This window comes from Amblyraja radiata, chromosome 4 (genome assembly GCF_010909765.2).
Source record: "Amblyraja radiata isolate CabotCenter1 chromosome 4, sAmbRad1.1.pri, whole genome shotgun sequence".
In the NCBI taxonomy this organism is placed as follows: domain Eukaryota; kingdom Metazoa; phylum Chordata; class Chondrichthyes; order Rajiformes; family Rajidae; genus Amblyraja; species Amblyraja radiata.
In genome coordinates, this window is record NC_045959.1 from 106666367 (window position 1) to 106692276 (window position 25910).

The following is a 25910-nucleotide window of genomic DNA, read 5'->3' on the forward strand; positions in this document are numbered from 1 at the left end:
TGTCCTGGGTCTCCTCCATTGCCAGAGTGAGCAACAGCGGAAATTGGAGGTGTTGATCCAGTTCTTCCAGCCAGAAATTCATGTTTTTAATATGGACTGTCCAAAAATAAAACAAGAAATTTGGCAAAGCCAAACCTCCATTTATCTTTGACTTACATAAATGTTTTTTACTTATTCTATGATTCTTATAATCCCAGATAAAACTTGTAACAATGGAGTCGACTTTTTTGAAAAAAGTTTTTGGGATATATATCGGGATTAATTGAAATAGGTACAGTAGTTGCGGCAAGAATATCATTTTTATAGCATTAATTCTACCAAGCATTGAAATGGGAAGTGTTTTCCAGTATTGAATATTCTTGTGTAGTTTATTCAGTAAGGGTGGAAATTTAGTTTAAATAAAGAGGTATATGTTTTAGTTACATAGATTCCTAAGTATTTAAATTTATCTTTAACTATTTTAAAAGGGGATTGTTGTAATGTATGTAGATTGAGTTTTGTTATTGGCATGATTTCACTTTTATTCCAATTAATTCTATATCCTGAGAACTGACCAAATTGAGTTATTAAATTTAATAGATTTGGAATACTAGTTTCTAACTTTGTAATATATATTAGTACATCATCTGCATATAAGGACATTTTATTCCTTGTTTCTCTAGTGTTATATCCGTATATTCCTGTATGGGTTCTAACGCTTTCTGCTAAGGGTTCGATTGCAAGAGCAAATAATAGTGGGGATAGTGAACATCCTTGTTTACAACCTCTAGAGAGGTTAAATTTAGTTGATAACATTTGGTTTGTTAATATTCTAGCTGTTGGATTAGAGTATAACAATTTAATCCATGTACAGTACTTCTCTCCCAATTGAAATTATTCCATCACCGAAAATAAATATGGCCATTCAACCTGGTCAAATGCTTTTTCAGCATCTAATGAAATAATTGCTAGATCTGCATTAGGAATTCTATTGGAGTATATAATATTGAATAGTCTTCTCAGATTATAAAATGAATAACGTTTTGGAATAAAACCTGTTTGGTCGGGATGTATTAATTTGTTAATCACTAAGCTCAATCTATGAGATAGAATTTTAGTTAGTATTTTCTGATCAGTATTTAAAAGGGCCATTGCTCTATATGAACCTGGGTCTTCAAGATCCTTATCTGTTTTTGGTATGAGTATGATTGTAGATTCATTTAGAGTTTCTGGGAGTTTCTGTTGAGTGTAAGCATATTTGTACAGTGTCTGTAGGCATGGAGAAACCAGGTCATAATTTTTTTAATAAAATTCAGAACTTAGACCATCAGGAACTGCAGCCTTTCCATTTTTTTAAAGATTTAATTGACTCTTCGATGTCTTTTATCGTAATTTCAACACCCAGTGATTCTCTCTCTTTCTGATCTAAACCCACAAGCTTACATTTCTGTAGAAATGTTTCCATTCCTGCTGATTGTTCTGTCATTTTAGATGAGTACAATTTTTGATAGTATTGTAAAAATCTATCATTAATATCTTTAGGCAGTGTTAGTGTTTCTCCCTTGTCTGTTCTAATTTTGTAAATTGTTTTTTCCCCGTCCAGTTTACGAAGTTGTCGCGCTAATAGTTTTTGTGGTTTATCACCAAATTCAAAATGTAATTGTTTTGTATGTTGATAAAGTTTTATAACTTGGTCTGAGTATATCTTGTTCAATTTATATTTCAGTACTGCAATTTTATTGTGTTTTATCATGGATGGTGCTGCTGCATTTTCTATGTCTAATTGCCTTATTTCCATTTCCAATTTCTGTTGTTTGGCCCTATTCTCTTTGTTAAGAAATGATTGAGAAGAGATTAATGCTCCTCGCACAAATGCTTTAAATGTTTCCCAAGGAAGGGAAGCAGAGATTTCAGGGCTATCATTAGCCTCAAAAAACATATTAATCTGTTTTACAAGGTATTCATTACATACCTTTTCTTTTAAGATTTGGGGATTAAGTCTCCATTGTGGCTGTGTCTCTACCATTCCGTTTAGTTTAATCATAAATGTTAGTGGAGCATGGTCTGAGATTATGATATTATGATATTGCGAGTTATAGGTAAATGGGATAAGTTTTGAGTCTACTAAAAAATAATCTATCCTTGAGTAGGTTTTATGTACTGGTGAGTAAAATGAATATTCTCGACCCGATGGGTTTTCAATTCTCCAAACATCCTTAATGTTGGTAGTATTAATATATGAGTTTAGAAATTCACTTGATTGGGATTTTAGTTTTCTTTGAGTTGATGATCTATCCAAATAAGCATCCAATGTACAATTTAAGTCTCCACCGATTATTAAGTTTTGTTGTGTACATCAAATATTGTTAAGTATTCTCTTAAAAAACAGGGGGCTATCAAAATTTGGTCCATACACATTAAGGAGAGTCACCTTAGGACAATGACATTCTTGCTTTGCTTAGCACACAGAACATAGTAGGCATTTACTACAAAACAAATCAGTGTGCCCATATTCTGATAAACTGATAAAGTGCAAATAGCAGATAATGGGCCACCAATAATCAGAGTTTTGTCTGAGCCAGGTTTAATAGCCTGATGGCTGTGGGGAAGTAGCTATTCCTGAACCTGGTTGTTGCAGTCTTCAGGCTCCTGTACCTTCTACCTGAAGGTAGCAGGGAGATGAGTGTGTGGCCAGGAGGGTGTGGGTCTCTGATGATACTGCCAGCCTTTTTGAGGCAGCGACTGCGATAAATCCTCTCGATGGAAGGAAGGTCAGAGCCGATGATGGACTGGGCAGTGTTTACTACTTTTTGTAGTCTTATCCTCTCCAGGGCGCTCAAGTTGCCGAACCAAGCCACAATGCAACCGGTCAGCATGCTCTCTACTGTGCACCTGCAGAAGTTAGAGAGAGTCCTCCTTGACAAACCGACTCTCCGTCGGGTCAAATGGCCTAATTCTGGTCCTATGTCTTATGATCTTTGATAATGCTCATATACAGTGCTTTGAAATGTTTTCACAGGTTAAAGGTATTACATGTAGGTAAGGTGTGCTGTCTCCAAATGGAATCTATTTTCCAAAAATACGGACAAATGTTTTACGTTTTAATTTGTGAACCACTCAGAAATGAATGCGAGAGAGCTTTCATTAGAGGAATAAAGAATCAATCAGAGAAATCGCAGGGAATTGTGGACGCAGCCCAGACCATCAGGCAAACCAACCTCCCTTCCATTGACTCCATCTACACTCCACGCTGCCTCGGCAAGGCCAGCACCATAATCACGGACGAGTCGCACCCTGGCCACTCCCTGGTCTGCCCTCTCCCATCGGGCAAAAGAAGTGTGAAAACGCACACCTCCAGATTCAAAGATCGCTTCTTCCTAGCTGTTCTCAGGCAACTGAACCATCCTACCAACAACTAGAGAGTGGTTCTAACCTACCATTTACTTCATTGGAGATCCTAGGACAACGGTTAATTTGACTTTACTGGACTGTATCTTTCACTCAATGTTATTCCCTTTATCCTGTATCTGTACGCTGTGGATGATTTGATTGTGGTCATGTATTGTCTTCCGCTGACTGTATAGCATGCAACAACAAAAAGCTTTTCACTATACCTCGTTACACGTGACAATAAACTGTACTAAACTAACGAATGTAGCTGTACTGAGAATCCTTCAGTTACTGTGGAGAGTCTAATACATCACCAGAATGTCAGAATTATTGACATGGTTGGTAATTCCCCTGCACAATGGACAACATATGGAGATATTAGCACAATTAGCACAGTGCACCATTCTAAGCCTACCTCAGTACTTAGTTTAGTCAGCTTAGAAATACAGCTTTGGTCCACCAAGTCCACATCGACCAGCGATTCTCAATATTGACACTTGACACTACCCTACACACTAGGGACAATTTTACATTTATACCAAACCAATTCACCTACAAAGCTGTACGTCTTTGGAGTGTGGGAGGAAACCAAAGGTCTCCGAGAAAGCCACAGGCAGGAGGTCACAAGGAGAAGGGACAAACTTCGTACAGGCATGCACCCATAGTCAGGATCGAACCCAGGTCTCCGGCGCTGTAAGGCAGCAGCTCTACCGCTGCGCCACCGTGCCGCCCGAGCAATATCAGATGTGATTATTAAGAGTCAATGTGGCATCGATGAGTCACAGGTTGGAAGCAGGTCCACAAGACGTATGAATTATATAAATATAAAGCCTTTAAATCAGTGGGAAATTATAGGTCATAGACAAAGAAGGCTTTTGTTGAAGTAGTGCAAACAGCTCTGCTGGCACAGATTAAAGATGTATCGTATGTGTTTGTCGACTGAAAACTACAAAGATACACTGCACGCGAGCACGGTTATGGGCGGGAGCATTTAACACACGAGAACAACAAATCATCTTTCAGCAATCCTCTGTGCCCATGCAACTTTAATACAATTGAACAGGACAACAAATGCAGAGCGGTGAATTCCACGAGTAAAACAGCTTTCCATTGTCCAAACATTGTAATTGCAAGTTGGGAAGTTGCACGCCATTGCCGACTGTTTTAGGCACCTGTTTCTCAATGAAAGGTGGCACGCAACTGGTCCAGCCAGAGGCGTCGATTGCTCCACTACACCCTTCACGCAAAGGAGAGTTCAGGAGCATTCATAAAAGTCAAAGTAATTTGCCTTCCTTTAAGACTGTTTGTAAGGTGTCAAAAACAGTTGTGAGCGAGCATATGAAATGTGCTTGGAGCATTTTAATAACCAACATCTTAAACCCTTGTCCCATGGTACGAGTTCATTCCAAGAGTTCTCCCGAGTTTGCCCTGATTCGAACTCGGAGATTTATGGTAAGGGCGACTCGTCGGTAATCGGGGCTCTCGTGGACATTTTTCATCATGTTGAAAAATCTTCACGAGTCTTCCCGTGCTTACCTGCCGTTAGCGAGTCTTCCCGAGTATCTGCCGTTAGCGCTAAGAGACGTCCCCGAGCTCCGACGTACCTGCTACGTTCATTCTCCGTGCTTACCACGAGTTAGATTTTTTTTAAACTCGGGAGAGCTCTTGGAATGAACTCGCACCGTGGGACAGGGCTAATACCCACAACACAGAAGAAAACAGAAAGATCACCTTTATTTTTACCAATCAACACAGAACAGTATTTAAAAGACTTTTGGATAAGTATATGGATATGCAGGGATACGGAGGGGGAATGGGCAGGTAGATAAGTGATGGTCTTGGCATCATGTTTGGCACAAACATTGTGGGCTGACGGATCTGTTCTTGTTCTGAACAGGCCCTTCGGCCCACAATGTCTGTGCTGAAAATGATGCCAAGGCCATCACTTATCTACCTGCACATAATCCATATCCCTTCCATGCCCTGCATATCCGTATGCATATCCAACAGTCTTTTAAAATGCCACTAACGTATGTATCTGCTTCAAACACCAACCTGGGCAGCGCGTTCCAGGCACTAACCACACTCTGTGTAAACAAATCTGCTCTGCATACTTCCTTTAAACTTTCCCCCTCTCCCCTTAAAGCTAAGCCCCCTAGTATTTGTTTTTTCCATCCTGGGAAAAAAGATTCTGACTGTCTACCCTATCTTTGCCAAAATGCTGGTTGAAGGATAAATGTTGAATAGATACTTATGCCAAGACACAACGTGCTAGAGCAAATCCACGGGTCAGGCATCCTCTCCGGTGAACATGGATAGGCAATGTTTCGGATCGGTGCTCAGCAGAGAGCATACTGACTGGTTGCATCGTGGCCTGGTTCGATAACTTGAGCGGAAAAGTGCAAAAAGTTGTGAACACTGCCCAGTCCATCACCGGCTCTGACCTCCCCACCATCAAAGGGATTTGTCGCAGTCGCTGCCTCAAAAAGGCAGCCAGCATCATCAGAGACCCCCACCATCCTGGCCACGCACTCATCTCACCACTGCCATCGGGAAGAAGGTACAGGAGCCTGAAAACTGTAACGTCCAGGTTCAGGAACAGCTTCTTCCCTGCAGCCATCAGGCTACTAAACACTACAACCTCATATAAGCTCTGCACTACAATAGACTATTATTATTATTGTTGCACTTTTATTGTTTGTTTGTTCTTTGAGTATGTGTGTATATGAATATATATATATATAATATATATATGTAAGTATGTGTATATATACACACACTGAACTTTTTTTTTCTCTCTCTCGTTTATCATATTATTTACAGTGTACTATGTTTACATATCCTGTTGTGCTGCAGCAAGTAAGAATTTCATTGTTCTATCTGGGACATATGACAATAAAACTCTTGACTCTTGACTCTTCTTCCAACAAGTCTTAGGTCTAGTGGGATGAAGTTCCTGTCCCCTCCTGTTCAATGTCCTTTGTTAATGTAAAATCAATGAGGGTACAAATATTCCAGCATTTGACTGTCTGCTTAGAGTCATAGAGTCATACAGCGTGGAGATAGGCCCTTTGGCCCAACTTGTCGATACTGACCAACATGTCCCATCTACACTATAGTCCCACCTGCCTGCATTTCGCCCATATCCCTCCAAACCTGTCCTATCCATGTAGCTGTCTAAATGTTTCCTAAACGTTGAGAGCCTCAACTACCTCCTCCTGCAGTTCGTTCCACACACCCACCACCCTTTGTGTGGAAAAAGTTACCCCTCAGGTTCCAGGATGATATTAATAGCTTTGAAATCAGAAATCCTGATCAATTATTGGATTTATCGAGATGTATTTGGGTTGTTGGGCATTTATTTCAAGAAAAGGATCACAGGTTTTTAACATAATTTTAGTTACATTTATTTTTAGTTAAGAGATACAGGCCCTTCGGCCACCTAAATGTGCACCAACCAGCGATCCCCGCACACTAGCACAATCCTACACACACTAGGGACAATAGTAAGATTAAACGAGAACTTACCAGTTTGAAGTTTGATCGTTATTTTATGAGGAGTAACGTTGAGGGATTACGTGAAGAACCCCGCCAGGACGCATGCGTGTCATTCTTCAAAGCAGCGGTGTGAAATCACAGATAACTGTAATGACTAAACATAGTAAGATTAGAGAAGAGATACCAGTTGAGTATATGATCAAGGGTGGGAGCGGAGGGCACGTAATCCCTCAACGTTACTCCTCATAAAATAACGATCAAACTTCAAACTGGTAAGTTCTCGTTTAATCTTACTATTTTACTTCGGAGTCACGTGAGTGACTACGTGAAGATTTTAAAGCTCTGTGATTTCATGCTGTGGAAACGAGTCCATGCATCACATCTGCCTTGATTATGGGGAGAATAGTGTTAACATCATTAGACATCAATATGATATTGAAAACCCAATGATAAATATATTAACACCAAATTATAGCCCCTATTTATGGGGTAAATTATATTACAGAACTTAAAATTGTTTCTGCAAATGTTCCAGGTTCAATGACTGGTTTGTTATAAAATCGTTGGAAAGTTTTCTCCGTTGACCATCCTGCTGTCTTGAGGATTTGGTTAATAGGAACATCCAACTTCATAGCTGCCGATGTAGCTGCAGCCCTGGTGGAGTGAGATTTAAAAATGCTAGTGTCTACTCCAGCCTTTATTAGGACCTGTTTTAGCCATCTAGAGATGGTCTGGACCGTCACTGTTTTGAGGGGCTGTTTATAGCTGATTAAAAGTGACAATTCTTTCCCTCTGATGATCTTAGTATACTCCATATATAATAGTAAGTGTGTTACAATACAGAGACGATCATCTGTCAGGTAGGCCCTGAATTCTGTTTTTAGGCCTGCTGACCCCTGTCTGTTCTGTTTGACTAATTCATTGATGTGAAAAGTTAAATTTCCAGATGAAATAGTCATGTTGTCCAGCCTTAGTTTCTGTAGTGACTGGACCCTTTGAGCCGTGACCAAGGCCATCAGCATGACTGTTTTCATAGTCAGTTTCTGTAGGGACAGAGCTGTAGCTGGAGACCAGTTTCTTAACATGGTCAGTACAATGCTCACATCCCATATTTGGGAGTACCTGGTTCTTGGGGGATTAACATTAAAAATGCCCCTCATGAGTTTGGTTACCAGGGTGTGTCCCAACAGAATGCCGCTCTGTTCCTTGCCACAGGTATGTTGACAGAGCACTTCTGGCGCAGTTGATGGCACTATGACTGAGCCTCTCATGGTAATGGAGGCTTGCCAGGAATTCCAGAACAGACGGGATGTTCATAGATCTGTGGGTGATGTTTATTGTTGTGACAGTACTTCCCATTTCTTGATGACACCAAGTACTGTTTTTTGGTGGACTGTCTGTGGGCCGCTGAAATAATATCCACTGTTCGGTCCGTCAGTCCCAGGTGTAGTAGAGGTGCTTTCAAACTCTACAAATTAATAGGTTTATATAATTATGACATGGGTAACTTCCCCTTGTTGCGGGATGAACCAGTAAATTAGGTCTATGATGGATGGTGATGCATGGTTCTAATACCATGTCGAATATCACCGGGACCCATGGTTGAGTAGGCCAATCGGGTACTATCAAAATACCAGACGCGGAGTCTTGCTGTATATTCCTAAATACCCGACTGATGAGGCAGAAAGGAGGGAATGCATAAATAAACAATCCCCCAATGCAGCGAAAATGCATCTGTTGCCACTGCCCCAGGTTCTGGTTCCCATGAACATAATTCGATAGCTGGTGTGAGCCTGGATGCGAATAGGTCGATATCTGGTGTTCCATACCGTGCTGTAATTTCAGCAAATACATTTTTATCCAACATCCATTCAGTGTTTTCATTGAATTTGCGTGACCTGTTGTCTGCCACTAAATGTAGTTTACCTGGTAAGTAGGTAGCTGATATCCAAATATCTCTCTCTGGATACACTATTGCCAAATTGTGTTGGCCAGATTGTCACATAATGTCGAATTGTTTCCACCCGTATGGGTGATATATGCTACCACGGTGGTGTTGTCAATTTGTAGTCTAACATGCTGGTGATATAACCCAGAACGATATGACTTAAGGCCATGGAATGCACTTAACATTCCCAGGTAGTTTATGCCCAGTGTTTGTAATAATGATGCCTCCTGTGCATTCCATCTCCCCCACAGCTGGAGATGGAATTGGTAGCACCCCATCCAAGTGCACTGGCATCAGTTTGTAGTTCCATAGACGGGTAGCTGATAATGTTTGGATTGGAACAATGCCTAATGTTATCTTTCCACCATTTTAGTTCCATTATGGCCTCTGTTGGTAGCTTCAAAGGTCTGTCAAAATGACCACCATAATTTTTGAGTGCTCGTATTTTAGCCCTCTGTAATTTTTGATAATGTAAAGGTCCGATTTGTGTGGCTGGAAACGCAGCCACTATAATGCCAATTATTCTTGCTACCAGTCTGATGGATGGTTTTGTGATGTCAATGATTTTGCTGCAAGCCTCCATGAAGGCTGTAACCTTTTCGTTCGGCAAAGTCACTGACATGTGAACTGTGTTAAGGGTGAACCTCAGATGATCCATTGTGTTAAATAACATCTGTGGTCACCTCTAATGGGTACTGTATAGTAAGCATCTTTTAAACGATGCTTGCCATGTAGTAACCTAGGAAATCAATTGCTTAGCAGTAACAAAGGTTTCCATCTAGTAATGAATATATAGTACGAAAGTATTCAAATTAGTCAAATCTATGATGATGCGGCAACCACCATCTTGTTTATGATAAAGATTTTGGACCCGAATTCCTGTGATTCGTGTTGGGTTTCCTCCATTACTCCTTTTTTATATGGCCACTGTAGTTCAGCATGCGCTTTTGATTTTTCTTTGCCTGTAAGCATGAACATTCGGTTCGGTACATGCTGATCTGGAGGATTATGTTTTTGTATAAATTCTATGGTATAACCCTATACTTCTGAAAATATAAGTGTCGGTAGTTAATTTATTCCATGCATCCAGATAGAATTGTAATCTCCCACCAACCTCGTAAGGAACCAGACCCACCTACCTCCATGGTTACTATTGGTAGGTTTGTTACTTTTTCGGCATCCTCCGTGGACGTTGAGGCACCGGTGTCTGGATCTGTAGTTGGGTCGGTGTTGAGGGTTAGCGCATTTCCCAGGAAGGCCGGTCTGGGTCATGGCCTAAAAAGACCGATGTTGAGTGTTCCTGGCCTTTGAGCTTTCACCAGTTTGTCTTGGCCGACTGGTGGTGCGTAGGGGTGCTTTTTCCTGGCCGAAGTAGTTTTTAGACGTTGCTTTAATGAGCCCCAGGGTTTTACCCTCTTCGTCAAGTTCTTTTACCTGTTTTGATAAGTTGCCTCCAAATAGTAATATTGGTGGTTTGGAGGTTCCAGGTTTGCATAGGCCTGTAAATTAGGGTCTAAAGCCGGTTGGATGGCACTTCTTCCTAATGCTGTTTACTCTTATTGGTAGTTGCAAAATAAAGCCAGTGCATCCTGGTGATCTTGTGTCATGTCTTTTTCATTTATTGTGTGGGCGAAAACCGTAATTCCCGCTGTTAGGACTTTCAGAACTTTCTGTAGTTTCAAGTCCCTGGCTCTGATTGAGGCTCCGACATGTTTTCAAATACACTGGTTGACACTGGGAACATTCAGTGTTTTGCAGTTCCCTGGTGGTAAGTGTCTTGCTGTGGTGTCCAATAATGCCTTTCCTTATAGCTGGTTGAATGACAAGTAGTCGATACTTGCAGCTATTTTAGGTTCCAGGTTTTGGCCAGTTTGGTCGGGTTGAATAAACTGGGACACCATATCCAATAGGTTTTCTTGCACCCCATTTGCACTAGGGGTATGTTCTGCACCCCTCTTCAGGGTCAGCCCAGAATTGACCCCCTGTACTCCCCTCTGATGAGGGAGAAACACTGTGCAGCCCTACAAGAGGTACTGCTGTAGGACTTACTAGCTGCCCACTGTGACTAGTGTCCATCTCCCGGAGCCTGTCACTTTGGAGTACTTGCTCCAACAGCCGCTCCAACTGGCTCCAATGCTCTCGGGCACTGGCCACTCGCGGCTGCTCCAGTTCCTGCAGCCGCTCCAACCGGCTCCAATGCTCACGGGCACTGGCCGCTCGCAGCAGCTCCTGAAGCCGCTCCAACCGGCCCCAATGCTCACGGGCACTGGCCGCTCGCGGCTATTCAGAGTCAGACTCATCGGAGTCAACGACTCTGTTAGTTTTTTGCTTCGCTCTACCGCCCGGCCGTGGCCGGTGCGGGAGCGAAGTCGGGCACAGCTGTTCCCATTTCGGGAGATTGGCGTGCCGTTGGCTGCTGCTGCTGGCTGCCCGCAACTCCGCGGTTCTCCCCCGCCAGCTTTTTCGCAGCCTTCGTGGATCTGTCCATGTCTCCACCTGTAAGGTAAGTGGAAGGAACGCAGAGTCTCCTTACCTCCTGTTCCCGGCTTTCAAATTCTGCCGCTAAGGGGAACGTCGTTCCTCCCGCTGTGACTCGTTGCAATGCGTGTAGCGATATGACACGCATGCGTCCTGGCGGGGTTCTACACGTAGTCACTCACGTGACTCCGAAGTAAAATTCACAATTATACTAAGCCAATTAACCTACAAACCTGTACGTCTTTGGAGTGTGGGAGGAAACCGGAGAAAACCCACGCAGGTCATGGGGAGAACGTACAAACTCCGTACAGACAGCACCCGTAGTCAGGATTGAACCCGGGTCTCTGACGCTGTAAGGCAGCAACTCTACCACTGCGTCACCGTGCTGCCCATATGCAGAGTTTCCTTTCTTCAGAACATAAAAGGTCAATCATTTCCTTGGGAAATCACGCTCTCTCTCTCTCACTCTTTCTGATTAATAATTTCAGAGTTGTACCGTGGGAAACTGATGACAATCCATTGCAGATGGCTTTTTCTAATCCTATTATTGGTGCCCATTGTTATTTTGATTGATCACGCCAACCTCTCTACACGCATCCTCAGTGCACGGCTTGTGAAAGTGGCTGGCACTTTATTGCAAAGTTTTCGTCTTTTGTACTGAAAACCCAGGAGAGTATCATCGAGGTACAGATGGGGTTTTCTTTTTGTTAAAGTCAGAAATGTTAACATTGCAGAACAATTCAGTAGGACTTCACACTGCTTTATATATAAGTTGAACTCCCCCCTTGCAAATAGCTTTGTTAACCTATTCTCATCTGGTATTAATATGGTCAAGATTCAACTTGATTTGTTTTTTAAGGCATGCTTCATACTGAAGCCTTGCAGCCTATATTCAAAAGATAGACACAAAATGCTGGTGTAACTCAGCGGGACAGGTAACATCTCTGGATAGAAGGAATGGGTGACGTTTCGGGTCGAGATCTGAAGACGGTTCTCGATCCGAAACGTCATCCATTCTTTCCCCCAGAGATGCTGCCTGTCCTGTTGAGTTACTCCAGCACATATTGAGTTACTCCTGTACTCTGTGTCTATCTTCGATGTTAACCACCATGTGCAATCCCATCCTACAACCTATATTCATATGTTTTAACAAATATTTTGGATATAGTTTTGAATTTGGATATTGGTGTAAAACTGGGTGATGTTAACTGTGTTGCCCATTGTGCAATAACTCAGATTATTAGTCAGTGTGAATTTGGAAGCTCCTCTGAAAGGTATAATTAAAATGATCACCTCTCCAGGCCAACAATGGACCAGACCTGAAATATTGAACTAACTGGGCATTAAAACATTCTGTGTCCTGCTGCCCAGCCGATGAGTAGAAATAATGAGCCCATGCCCTCAGGTGTAGCAGTGGCCTTATCAGGTTCCCATTCCTTAAGCTACCATTGTGACATTATCAGATGTGCCTGGCAGAACCTTTGCAAGAGATTGGTGAGTGTCTGGAACACACTGTCAGGGGAGTCACTGGACCTTTCTGTCCTAGGTCTCCTCCATTGTCAGAGTGAGGCTAAACGTAAATTGGAGGAACAGCACCTCATATTTCGCTTGGGCAGCTTACAGTCCAGTGGTATGAATATTGATATATCTCAACTCAGGTAGCCCCGGCATTTCCTCTCTATCCCTCCCCCACTCGACCCGAATCGTCACCCATTCCTTTTTTCTCCAGGGACGCTGCCAGTCCCACTGAGTTACTCCGGCTTTTTGTGTCTGTCTTCGGTTTAAACCAGTATCTGCAGTTCCTTCCTACACATTTCGTCTACTAACCGACCCGACTGCTTCACCCGCTGAGTTTCTCCAGCATTTTTTTCTACCTTACCGTTACGTCCAAGTCATTTATACATATACGGGTAGGGTTGACGACTCTCTCACTCCCAAATAAAGGACAAAAGGTCAAAATACGGGACAAATTCCCGACGGCAATTCATTGACTGACTCGGCCGTGGCTGGGTGAATGATGAGTTGGCCCGGGTGCTGGACTGCACACAATACCCTGCTGTCGGGCCAGCTGAGGAGTTTTGGCCCGGGCCGCGCGATGTCGCGAGCGAAGTGTGGCACTCCATCCAACTCATGAACCGATGATCGGCCATGAGAAGGAGGGGTGGAGGTATCGGCTGTAAGCGAAGGTTCGAAGGTCGGACAGCTGGCCGAGCTACCGACCGACGGGGCCACGGGCGAGGCGCTGCTGCTGCATTCCATGGGCTGCACGACGCCGGGACGGGTGAGGCGGGGTCGGACGTGGCGTTCTGACCCGACAGTCCCCTCGACCCGAGTAATAATCAAATACGTGGCAAGGGCGGTCCGTACGGGACAAACTGTCCATATGGTGCCAGCGCAATAACCTGGCCCTCAACACCAGCAAAACCAAGGAACTGATTGTGGACTTTGGAAGGAGTAGGAGGGGGACCCACAGCCTCATTTATATCAACGGGTCGATGGTTGAAAGGGTCAAGAACTTCAAATTCCTGGGCGTACACATCTCTGAAGATCTTTCCTGGTCCGAGAACACTAACGCAATTATCAAAAAAGCTCATCAGCGCCTGTACTTCCTGAGAAGATTACGGAGAGTCGGTTTGTCAAGGAAGACTCTCTCTAACTTCTACAGGTGCACAGTAGAGAGCATGCTGACCGGTTGCATCGTGGCTTGGTTCGGCAATTTGAGCGCCCTGGAGAGGAAAAGACTACAAAAAGTAGTAAACACTGCCCAGTCCATCATCGGCTCTGACCTTCCTTCCATCGAGGGGATTTATCGCAGTCGCTGCCTCAAAAAGGCTGGCAGTATCATCAAAGACCCACACCATCCTGGCCACACACTCATCTCCCTGCTACCTTCAGGTAGAAGGTACAGGAGCCTGAAGACTGCAACAACCAGGTTCAGGAATAGCTACTTCCCCACAGCCATCAGGCTATTAAACCTGGCTCGGAAAAAACTCTGATTATTGGTGGCCCATTATCTGCTATTTGCACTTTATCAGTTTATCAGAATATGGACACACTGATCTGTTTTGTAGTAAATGCCTACTATGTTCTGTGTGCTAAGCAAAGCAAGAATTTCATTGTCCTAAGGTGACTCTCCTTAATGTGTATGGACCAAATTTTGATAGCCCCCTGTTTTTTAAGAGAATACTTAATAATATCCCGGAATGTACACAACAAAACTTAATAATCGGTGGAGACTTAAATTGTACATTGGATGCTTATTTGGATAGATCATCAACTCAAAGAAAACTAAAATCCCAATCAAGTGAATTTCTAAACTCATATATTAATACTACCAACATTAAGGATGTTTGGAGAATTGAAAACCCATCGGGTCGAGAATATTCATTTTACTCACCAGTACATAACCACTTTCTGCTATTTGCACTTTATCAGTTTATTTATTCATGTGTGTATATATTTATATCATGGTATATGGACACATTTATCTGTTTTGTAGTAGATGCCTACTATTTTCTGTGTGCTTAAGCAAAGCAAGAATTTCATTGTCCTATACAGGGACACATGACAATAAACTCACTTGCCATGACTTGACCAATTTAGCCCAATATACGGGATGTCCCGGCTAATAGGGGACATGTGGCAACCCTATATACAGGTCCATCACATTGGTTCCAGAACCTTGCTGGATTCTCTGTTTTGCCGGACCAACAGAGGTCACGGCCACCGAGAGGTGTGGAACGGTACTGGAACGATCTGCCGAGGCCGCTGGGGGGCTGAGATATCAGCCCGCAAAGACGGCCGTGGAAGTGCTATGGGATCAGATCTGCTGGCTCCAGCCAGGCTGGAGTTCCAGAGACTCGGCTGCAGGGGGCAAATCTGGCCCGCCGATCAGAAGCTGTCCGTGGAAGTCGCGATGACATCGAGATCGACTGCCTCACCCGGCCTAGGTAACACATTTTCCAGGGGATATCTCGGGAGGGGGGGGGGGGGGAGGGGATTTCAAGTGCCCTCTCGTGAATTCGTCGAGATTAAAGGAGGTACCGGACCACCAGTTGCCAAGCGGGGGTGGACCTGTACCTTTATATACATTTGTTATATATATATCTCAAACAGAAATCCCAGGACGGTTACCTAAAAGTTTGAAAACTTCAAAGCTTTATCGAAACAATTGCAAAAGTTTCACCTACCTCACCTACATAACTGTAGTTGCACTTGAGGATCATCCTGTAAAGCCTTGTCCTGTTTTCATCTTCAAATGGCATAGTTCCGCTCAGCAGAATATAAGAGATCACACCCAAAGCCCACATATCGACCGCGTTGGTGTATGGTTTTCTCAGCAGGATCTCGGGTGCAATGTACTCTGGCGTGCCGCAGGTGGTCCTCATCGACCAGTCTCCACCTTTGTTCCCAGAATTGGCGAGCCCAAAGTCAGTGATGAGGATCTTGGAGTCCGATCCCGGGTGATAGTAAAGCAGATTTTCTGGCTTCAAGTCTCGATGTGTAATCCCCAAAGTGTGCAAGTATCTGATCCCGTCCAAAACCATCTGCAGCACCCGAGTGGCATCCCTTTCCGTAAATGAACCTTTGGCGATGACGCGATCAAAAAGCTCTCCCCCGGTGGCCAGCTCCATCACCATGTAAATGCGATCCTGGGTCTCAAACACCTCCATCAGCTGGATAATGTTATGGTGGCTCACCCTTCGAAGCACGTTGAGCTCCGACTCGCAAACCTCCTTTCCTTCTTTAGCCTTGGTTTCAATCATCTTGATGGCAAAGGGCTGCTTGGTGGCTCGATGTTCAACTCTGACCACCCTGCTGAAGCTTCCTCTTCCGATAAGGGCCTTGATTTCATACCTGATTAAAGTGGACAATAAAATTGGTCAAATTTGGAAGGCCACCAAGAGCACAGTTACTTACCGACTAGTGAGAGGCTTGGATAGAGTGGATGTAGACAGGATGTACCCACTAGTGGGAGAGTCTAGGACCAGAGGACAAAGCCACAGAATTAAAGGATGAGGAGGAATTTCTTTAGTCAGAGGGTGGTGAATCTGTGGAATTCTTTGCCACAGAAGACTGTAGAGGCCAAGTCCATGGATATTTTTAAGGTAGAGATAGATAGTTTCATGATTAGTACGGGTGTCAGGGGTTCTGCTCCTAATACCTAATACCTATGACCTTATGACCTTAGTGTACAAAATCATGAGAAGAACAGATCAGGTAGATGCACAGAGTGTCTTGCCCAGAGTTGGGGAATTGAGAACGAGAGGACATAGGTTTCAGGTGAGGGGGGAAAGATTTAATAGGAACCGGAGGAGTAACTTTGTCACACAAAGGGTGGTGGATGTATGGAACGAGCTGCCAGAGGAGGTAGTTGAGGCAGGTACTATTGCAACAATTAAGAAACATTTAGACAGGTTTGTGGATAGGAGAGGTTTAGAGGGATTCAGGTTCCTATTAAATGTTCCCCCCTCACCTGAAACCTATGTCCTCTGGCTCTCGATTCCCCTAATCTGGGCAAGAGACAATGTGCATCTACCCAATCTATACCTCTCATAATGTTGTACACCTCTATAAGATCACCTCCTCATCCTCATCTCATCCTCTTGTGCTTCAAGGAATAGAGTCTGCTCAACCTCTCCAATGTAAAAAGCACTTTGGTCAACGAGAGTTGTTTTTTAGATGTGCTATAGAAATAAAAGTGACTTGACTTGATTTGACTCTCCCTATAGCTCAGGCCCTAGAGTCCAGGCAACACCCTTGTAAATCTTTCCTTGCACCCTCTCCAGCTTGACCATATGATACAATACAAAATAACTTTATTTATCTCAGGAGGGAAATTAATTTACCTCTTTCCTATAACATAGTGCCCAAAACTGAACACAATACTCTCAACGTGGTCTCCCAAAAGTCTTACATAACAGCAACATGACCTTCCAACTTCTATAGTCACTTCAGTGTTTTCCAGCAACTACAGTCCCTTCCTGCACATTCCATACTCAATACTCTGACTGATGAAGGCCAATGTGCCGAAAACCTATTTGACCATCCTATCGACCATTCTAGTCACCTCAAAATAAATGCTAACATTTCATTTCATAAGTTCATAAGGAATAGAAGTAGAATTAGGCCATTCGGCCCATCAAAACTACTCTGCCATTCAATCATGGCTGATCTATCTCTCCTTCCTAACCCCATTCTCATGCTTTCTCCCCATAACACTAGGTTATTTCACTTTTCATCCTTGTGAAGCTTTAAGTACAGCATGACCAATTTGGAGACCCACTTGGACCTACTTCTATTTGACAGGGGCAACTATTTAGGGGCGGCACAATGGCTCAGCGGTAGAGTTGCTGCCTTACAGCGCCACAGACCCAGGTTCAATCCTGACTATGGGTACTGTTTGTGCAGAGTTTGTACGTTCTCCCCGTGGGTTATTTCCAGGTGCTCCAGTTGCCCTCCTCACTCCAAAGATGTGCAGGTTTTTGTAGGTTAATTGGCTTCGGTAAAATTGGAAATATTGGCCCTCGAGTGTGTCGGATATTGCTTGTGTACGGGGATCACAGGCCTGTCTCCGTGCTGCATCTCTAAACTAAACTTAATTAATTAGACTGGTGAAGGTGAAAATTGATCTTTTATGAAGTTTTTAAAGTTATGTGGGATTTTAATCAAATGAATACAATGCCACTGCCAAAGACATGAACAATAAAAATGTGATGAGTTAAAATTGTAGCTGAGAGGTTCAGGGAAATATCTTCCTTCATGGAGTTTCTGGAGCATTAAGCAAATTGTCAAAAGAGTGTAGGAAGGAACTGCAGATGCTGGTTTACACCGAAGATAGACACAGAATGCAGGAGTAACTCAGCGGGACAGGCAGCATCTCTGGATAGAAGGAACGGCCGACGTTTTGGGTGAAAACCCTTCGTCAGACTGAGCTACTTCAGCATTTTGTGTCTAAATTGTCAAAATAAATTGCTTAGGCATCAGAACATATGTTCAAAAGAAATAACACATAGATTATTGATCCTTTCTATAAACATTTTAAAGTAACTTACCAGAATCAGTAAGATCAGTTGACCATGTCTCCTGCTCCTTCAAATTGTGGAAAATGAAAGCAATGTTCTGCTTTAGTTTAGTTTAGAGATACAGCACGGAAACAGGCCCATCGGCCCACCGATTCCACGCCGACCAGCGATCCTACACACACTAGGGACAATTTACACATACACCAAGCCAATTAACCTACATACCTGTATGTCTTTGTAGTGTGGGAGGAAACTGTAGATCTCGGAGAAAACCCACGCGGTCATGGGGAGAACGTACAAACTCAGTACAGACAGCACCCGTAGTCGAGATCAAACCCGGGTCTCTGCCGCTGCAAGAGCTGTAAGGGAGCAACTCTACCGCTGCGCCATCGTGCTTCGTTGTTAAATGTATTTTTCAGGATGAGACATAGGCTTCATCCTTGGCTTTTTTTAAATGCCTGTTGTGAATCGTGGTAAATCTAATAACCCAATGCAAATTCACTGAAGTGTCCCAACCTGCATCGTCGCCTATCCATGTCCTCCAGAGCTGCTGCCTGACCTGCTGAGTTACTCCAGCACTCTGTATCTTTTTTTGTAAACCAGCATCTGCAGTTCCTTGTGTTTTCACTGAACTTCAATTGTGTCTTCGACGTTTCAGAAGCAATTAGGTAGGTGCATGGATAGGTTTAGAGGGATATGGGCCAAACGCAGGCAGGCAGGACTAGTGTAGATGGGACATGTTGGTCGGAGTTGGCAAGTTGGTCCGAAGGGCCTGTTTCCACGCTGTATAACTCGATGACTAACTCCTTCCTGTACTTATACAGAGCCCTGGTGGCATTGGATACCTCGTTATTGTATTTTTTAGACATTATATTCAAGTAAAGCAAATATTTGTCCCTGCTATAATAAATCTTAATTATGGGAAATTTCTACTATCTCATTGAAGTGCGGACCTAAGGATTTTAAGTGTGCTGTTGATATACGTTCACTAGGCCGACAAAGGTCAGTTGCTAAGATGATAAATCAACTTTGTAAGAAATGTAAGAATAGGCTGTTTATCTTCACTAGCCAGTTTCATCATTCAGAGAGATCAAGGATGATCTGTGACCGGACTCTAAATATTTTTGTCTATTCCGTATATTCTTACATTTTTATTTAATAAAATATCCATCAAGCTTAAATTTGAAACAAATAATGTCTTGAATTTTGGTATTTGTAGAAATATTCTAAATTTCTGTCAGTGTATCATTAGTTTAGTTTAGTTTAGTGTCGAGATACAGCGTGGAAACTGGCCCTTCGGCCCACCGTGTCCGCACAGACCAGCGATACCTGCACACTAACACTATCCTACACACTCTAGGGACAATTGTTTTACATTTATGCCAAGCCAATTAACCTACAAACCTGTGCGTCTTTGGAGTGCGGGAGGAAACCGAAGCTCTCAGAGAGAACGTACAAACTCCGTACAGACAAGCACCTGTGATCAGGGTCAAACCCGGGTCTCTGTAAGGTAGCAACTCTACTGCTGTGCCACCGTGCCACCCTAATTTAATTTTAAATCATCATCTGGAAATAATTTCTCTCCATCCTTCCTTCCTACCCTTGAAAGCGTCAATCTATCGTTTCACCATCCAAGGTCCATGGCGTACAACCCTTGACAACTTAGTTCATATAACGCAACATTAAATAGATTAATCTCACTGTCACTGCTATATTTATGTGGGGCAGTACTGTGCTTAAGGCTCAGACAACTAAATGAACGAATGGAACATAAGGTCATAAGGAATAGGAGTAGAATTAGGCCATTCAGTCCATCAAGTCCACTCCGCCATTCAATCATGGCTGATCGATCTCTCCCTCCCAACCCCATTCTCCTGCCTTCTCCCCATAACCTCTGACCTGTTCTAATCAAGAATCTATCCATCTCTGTCTTAAAAACATCCACTGATTTGGCCTCAATAGCATTCTGTGGCAATGAATTCCACAGATTCACCACCCTCTGACTAAAGAAATCATAAAACAACATAAATGTCCCTGACTTCCTAGACACAAAGTGTTGGAGTAACTCAGCGGGTCAGGCAGCATCTGTGGAGAATGTGGATAGGCGATGTTTTGAGTCAGGACCTTTCTTCAGACTAAAACGTTGCCTGTCAATGTTCTCTAGAGACGCTGAGATACTCCAGTACTCTGTATCTTTTGTGGTAAATTAGCATCTGCAATTCATTGCGTCTACACTTTAGCCAAGTTGTGCATAGAAAAACCAACTACTTTGATTGTTAACTTCTGCTAAATAAGAACTTTGAATCATTCATACAGTTTTTTGTGTATATTTGCTTTGTGCTTCCCCAGTAAAATACTTGTCGGTTTAGAATAATGCACTGTAGATTGTATTCTACTATCCTATGTTAGATAACATGTGTTTAAAGATTAATTGTGAAGATAAAAGCTTGACATTGAGATCAACCTTGTGTCCTTTTGTATAAACCAGCATCTGCAGTTTCTTGCTTCCCCGTGAATAGCTGATGTTTAGGGTCAGAACCCTTCCCAATCTGAAACGTCACCTATCCACGTTCTCCAGAGATGCTGCCTGACCCACTGAGCTACTCCAGCACTTTGTGCCTCCTTACATAGAAGCATAGTAAATAGGTGCAGGATTAGGCCATTCGGCCCTTCGAGCCAGCACCGTCATTCAATATGATCATGGCTGATCATCCAAAATCAGTACCCCGTTCCTGCTTTTTCCCCATATCCCTTGATTCCATTAGCCCTAAGAGCTATATCTATCTCTCTCTTAAAAACATCCAATGAATTGGCCTCCACTGCCTTTGGTGGCAGATAATTTGACAGATTCACAACTCTCTGGGTGAAAACGTTTTTCTCATCTCAGTCCTATATGGCCTACCCCTTATTCTTAAACTGTGAACCCTGGTTCTGGACTCCCCCAACATCGGGAACATGTTTTCCCGCATCTAGCCTGTTCTGAATAATGTTATAGTGCGTTAAGATTGCCTTCCAATGTCACATCCTCGCAACGCTCCATGTTCATGGGAGTTCATTCTGAACTGTCACAGAACATGTTTCGCACCTTTATTGACCATTGTAAAGGCAGGAGTACATGGTAGGGAACAAGGTGAGCTGATTAAGTCAACCTCCACCAAACTTTCGGCACAATGATTAACCGTTTAAACAAATAGAAACAGCAAATTGCTGGACTAGCTCAGCTGCAACCGTGGAAAGAGGATTAGAGGCTACCCTTCTCTAGCCTTCCATCAGAACCAGCTCAGCCAGGTTACAGCTCTGGAGTCATAAGGAACTGTATAGTTTAGTTTAGAGATAAGGCTCGTAAACCAGCCCATCGAGTCTGCGCCGACCTGCGATCCCCGCACATTTACACTATCCTACACACTAGGCAGAATTTACAATTATACCAAGCCAATTAGCCCAGAAGCCTGTACGTCTTCGGAGTGCGGGAGGATACTGGAGCACCCGAATATAAACCTTGCAGGTCACGGGGGAGAACGTACAAACTCCGTATAGACAAGCATCCATGGTCAGGATTGAACCCGGGTCTCCGGCGCTGTAAAGGGCCTGTCCCACTGTACGAGGTAAATCAAGAGTTCTCCCGAGTTTTCCCCTGATTCGAACTTGGCGAATGTCCATAGCGGGTCCGTAGGAGTTCGTGAATGTCCCGTAGCGGCTTGTACGAGTAACGGTAGGTACTCGGGAAATCCGGTAAACTCGTGACATTTTTTCAACACTGTGAAAAATGTCCACGAGTAAAAAAATACTCGTGATGAAAAAAATTGTTACTTTTTACTCGTACGAGCCGCTACGAGACATCCACGAACTCCTACGGACCCGCTACGGACATTCTCCGAGTTCGAATCGGGGGAAAACTCGGGAGAACTCTTGAATTACCTCGTACAGTGGGACAGGCCCTTTAGGCAGCAACTCTACTGCTGTGTCACTGTGCCACTCACGTTGGAATCTTGAGCAAAGCATAAAGTACTGGAGAACTCAGCGGATTAGGCATCATCCGTAGAGGGAATGGACAGACAACGTTAAGGGTCAGGACTTTTCAGTTAGAAGAAGGATCAGATTCTCTCCTCCGCTTAGCAGAGCTGGTCCTTACCCCCAACAACCTTTCCTTTGACTCCTCTCATTTCCTCCAAATCTAAGGCGTAGAAATGGGCACGTGCATGGGCCCTCGCTATGCCTGCCTCTTTGTAAGGTCCGTCGAACAATCCCTGTTCCAGCGTACACTCGCGCTATCCCCAAACTCTACCTCCGCTACATTGACGACTGCATTGGTGCCACCTCAAGCACCCATGCAGAACTCACTGACTTCATCCACTTCACCACTAACTTCCATCCGGCACTCAAATTCACCTGGACCATTTCCGACATCTTCCCTACCGTTTCTAGACCTCACTATCTCCATCGCAGGTAGCAGACTACTGACCGACATCCACTATAAACCCACTGACTCCCATGGCTATCTTGACCACACTTCTTCCCACCCTGCTTCCTGTAAGGACTCTACCCCCTACTCCCAATTCCTCCGTCTACGCCGCATCTGCACTCAGGATGAGGTGTTCCAAACCAGGGCATCGGAGATGGCCTCATTCTTCAGGGAACGGGGGTTCCCCTCTTCTATTATAGATGAGACTCTCACCAGGGTCTCCTATATATCCCACAGCTCCGCTCTTACTGCCCCTCCCCCTATTTGTAAAAGGACAGAGTCCCCCTTGTCCTCACCTTCCACCCCATCAGCTGTTGCATACAACATATAATCCTTCAACATTTTAGCCACCTACAATGAGATCCCACTACTGGCCACATCTTCCCATCTCCTCCCCTTTCTGCTTTCTGCAGAGACCGTTCCCTCTGCAGCTCCCTGATCAATTCGTCCCTTCCCACCCAAACCACCCCCTCCCCAGGTACTTTCCCTTGCAACCGCAGGAGATGCAACACCTGTCCCTTTACCTCCCCCCTCGACTCTATCCAAGGAGCTAATCAGTCTTTCCAGGTGAGGCAGAGGTTCACCTGCACCTCCTCCAACCTCATCTACTGCCTCCGCTGTTCCAGGTGTCAACTCCTCTATATCGGCGAGACCAAGCGCAGGCTCAGCAATTGTTTCGCTAAACACCTCCGTTCAGTCCGTATTAACCAACCTGATCTCCCGGTGGCCCAGCATCTCAACTCCTCCTCCCATTCCCAGTCTGACCTTTCTGTCTTGGGCCTCCTCCATTGTCAGGGTGAGGCCCAGCGCAAATTGGAGGAACAGCACCTGATATTTCGCTTGGGTAGTCTGCACCCCCAGCGGTATGAACATTGACTTCTCTAATTTTGGACAGCCCGTGCTTTCTCCCTCCTTCCCCTTCCCTTCACAGTTCTCCCACAGTCCTACTGTCTCCTCCGACTTCCTTTCCTTTTCCCGCCCCCCCACGACATCAGTCTGAAGAGGGTCTCGACCCGAAACGTCACCTATTCCTTCTCTCCATAGATGCTGCCTCACCCGCTGAGTTGCTCCAGCATTTTTTGTCAACTTGTCTCTCCATTGATGTTGCCTGACCCTCTGAATTCTTCCAGCACTTTGAATTTTACTTGAGGTTATAACACAGTTTCCTTCTCCACAGATCCAACCCATCTGAGTTTTTCTTGCATTTTCTGCATTTTTGTGCCAGATTTCTAGTATCCTGTATATTTTTTGTTGTTTGGGTTTCGATTAACCTTTGCAATGTTGCAAATAATTGAGAGATGCCTTCTGGTTTCACCACATTGACTAAAGCATTGAACAATTGCTAAAAGAAAAGCCTGAATAATCAGAAACAATAACGGTTGACGCTCATTAAATGGGTAAGTTAAGGTGACACAAGGAACTGCAGTTGCTGGAATCTTCGGCAAAACACTAAGTGCTGGAGGAACAGAGCAGGTCAGTTAGCATCTGTGCAGGGGATGGGCAGGCGATGTTTTGGGTCGTGACCCCTCTCTCTTCTAGCTTTCTTTCCTCCCTCATACCTACAATCAGTCTGAAGAACAGTGGCGCAGCAGTAGAGTTGCTGCCTTGCAGCGCCAGAGACCCGAGTTCGACCCTGACTATGGGCGCTGTCTGTACGGAATTTGTACGTTCTCCCCGTGACCGCGTGGGTTTTCCCCGGGTGCTCCAGATTCCTCCCACATCCCAAAGATATACAGGTTTTGTTTCGGGTTAGTCGGCTTTGATAAGATTGTAAAAATTGTCCCGAGTGTGTAGGTTAGTGCTAATGTACTGGCTCGGCACGAACTCGGTGGGATGAAGGACCTATTTCCACGCTGTCATTCTAAAGTCCCAACCCAAAATGTTGCCTGTCCATGTTCTCCATAGATGCTGTCTGACCAGCTGAGTTACTCCAGCACTCTGTGTCCTTTTGAATGTGGTTATTGAATATACCTGCCTCAACTACCTCCTCTGGCAGCTCGTTCCATACACCCTGAATGCATACAGTCTGAAGAAGGGTCTCGACCCCGAAACATCACCCATTCCTTCCCTCCAGAGATGTTGCCTGTCCCCCTGAGTGTCCCCCTGAGTTACTCCAGCATTCTGTGTCTATCTTCCATACACCTACCATCATATTCGTGAAAAGGTCTTCCCCTCGGGGTTCCTATTCCTTTCAGACTTAACAGCTTCAGACTTTCAGAGATCTCTCACACTCCGGCTCTTTGCGTTTTGCTCAGGATTGCAGCATCTGCAGTTTGCTGGTGTCTCCAAGTTACAAGGTTGGTTCTCTCCCCCCTCCCCCATCACCCATCAATTTGAGAATCGTTTGGCCGCCGCCTCGGTTACCTGGCTGTGACTTTGGGATCAAACTTGGCTCGATACTTGGCCACCTTGGTTCTCCTTGCTCCATCGGGGCAGCTGGCGTCGCTTTGCCCACCACCGGCCGGTCCCATGGACTCCGCTTTCTGCGGGCCCCCATCACACACTTTAGTCTTGCAGCCCACCACCGACTTGACAAAATCCACGTAGCAGCTCCTCGGTGGCTCTGGCAGCACTTTACTCGTCCCACAGCCCATCACTCGGGCATTGTGCTACTCACCCACTCACCCACCCACCCAGCCACCCAGCCTCTCTCACTCCTGGACCTGCCCGCTACACACACACAGACAGGCACAGACAGAGAGAGAGAGGGAGAGATCTCCTCCCTCGCCCTCCCGTGTGAACGCCGGGCTGGAGGCACCACCGCTCTCCACATCGTCCCACCGCCGCCCTCACACGGCCAGGGAAGCTAAGAGCAACCAAGAATAAGTCAGGTGCAGACAGACAGACACCAGAAACGGTGCGGATGCTGCTGGCATCCAACAGAGTGTTGCTCATGAATTAATTATTCCCGAATTGTCAGTGGCTCTTTTGTAATCTCAACATTTCAATTTCAAAAAGAGTGTGATTTTCTCATATTTAAGATTCCTGGTGAATATTTGCTTCTTATAAAGATAGTTGCTTTGTTTTTGTGTGGACACGCGTGTGACTTTGTGCATGGACTGTAAGGTAATTCAAATTCCTCATATGTTGCAGAACATACTTGGCTCATAAAGTATGCTTATGCTTATGA

At 44.4% G+C, this 25910-nt stretch overlaps 1 protein-coding gene across 1 annotated transcript in view; it reads right to left on the reverse strand.

The window, feature by feature from the left end:
* Nucleotides 1-25486, reverse strand: part of pskh2 (protein serine kinase H2) — a 57519-nt gene extending 32033 nt beyond the window's left edge. Inside the window, exons 1-2 of the mRNA XM_033020190.1 lie at nucleotides 25145-25486; nucleotides 15484-16150 (exon numbers count right to left, since the gene is read on the reverse strand). Of these exons, the coding sequence (XP_032876081.1) occupies nucleotides 15484-16150; nucleotides 25145-25374 (897 nt within the window). The 5' untranslated portion in view covers nucleotides 25375-25486. The remainder of the gene's footprint in view (nucleotides 1-15483; nucleotides 16151-25144) is intronic.
* Nucleotides 25487-25910: the final 424 nt, after the last annotated feature.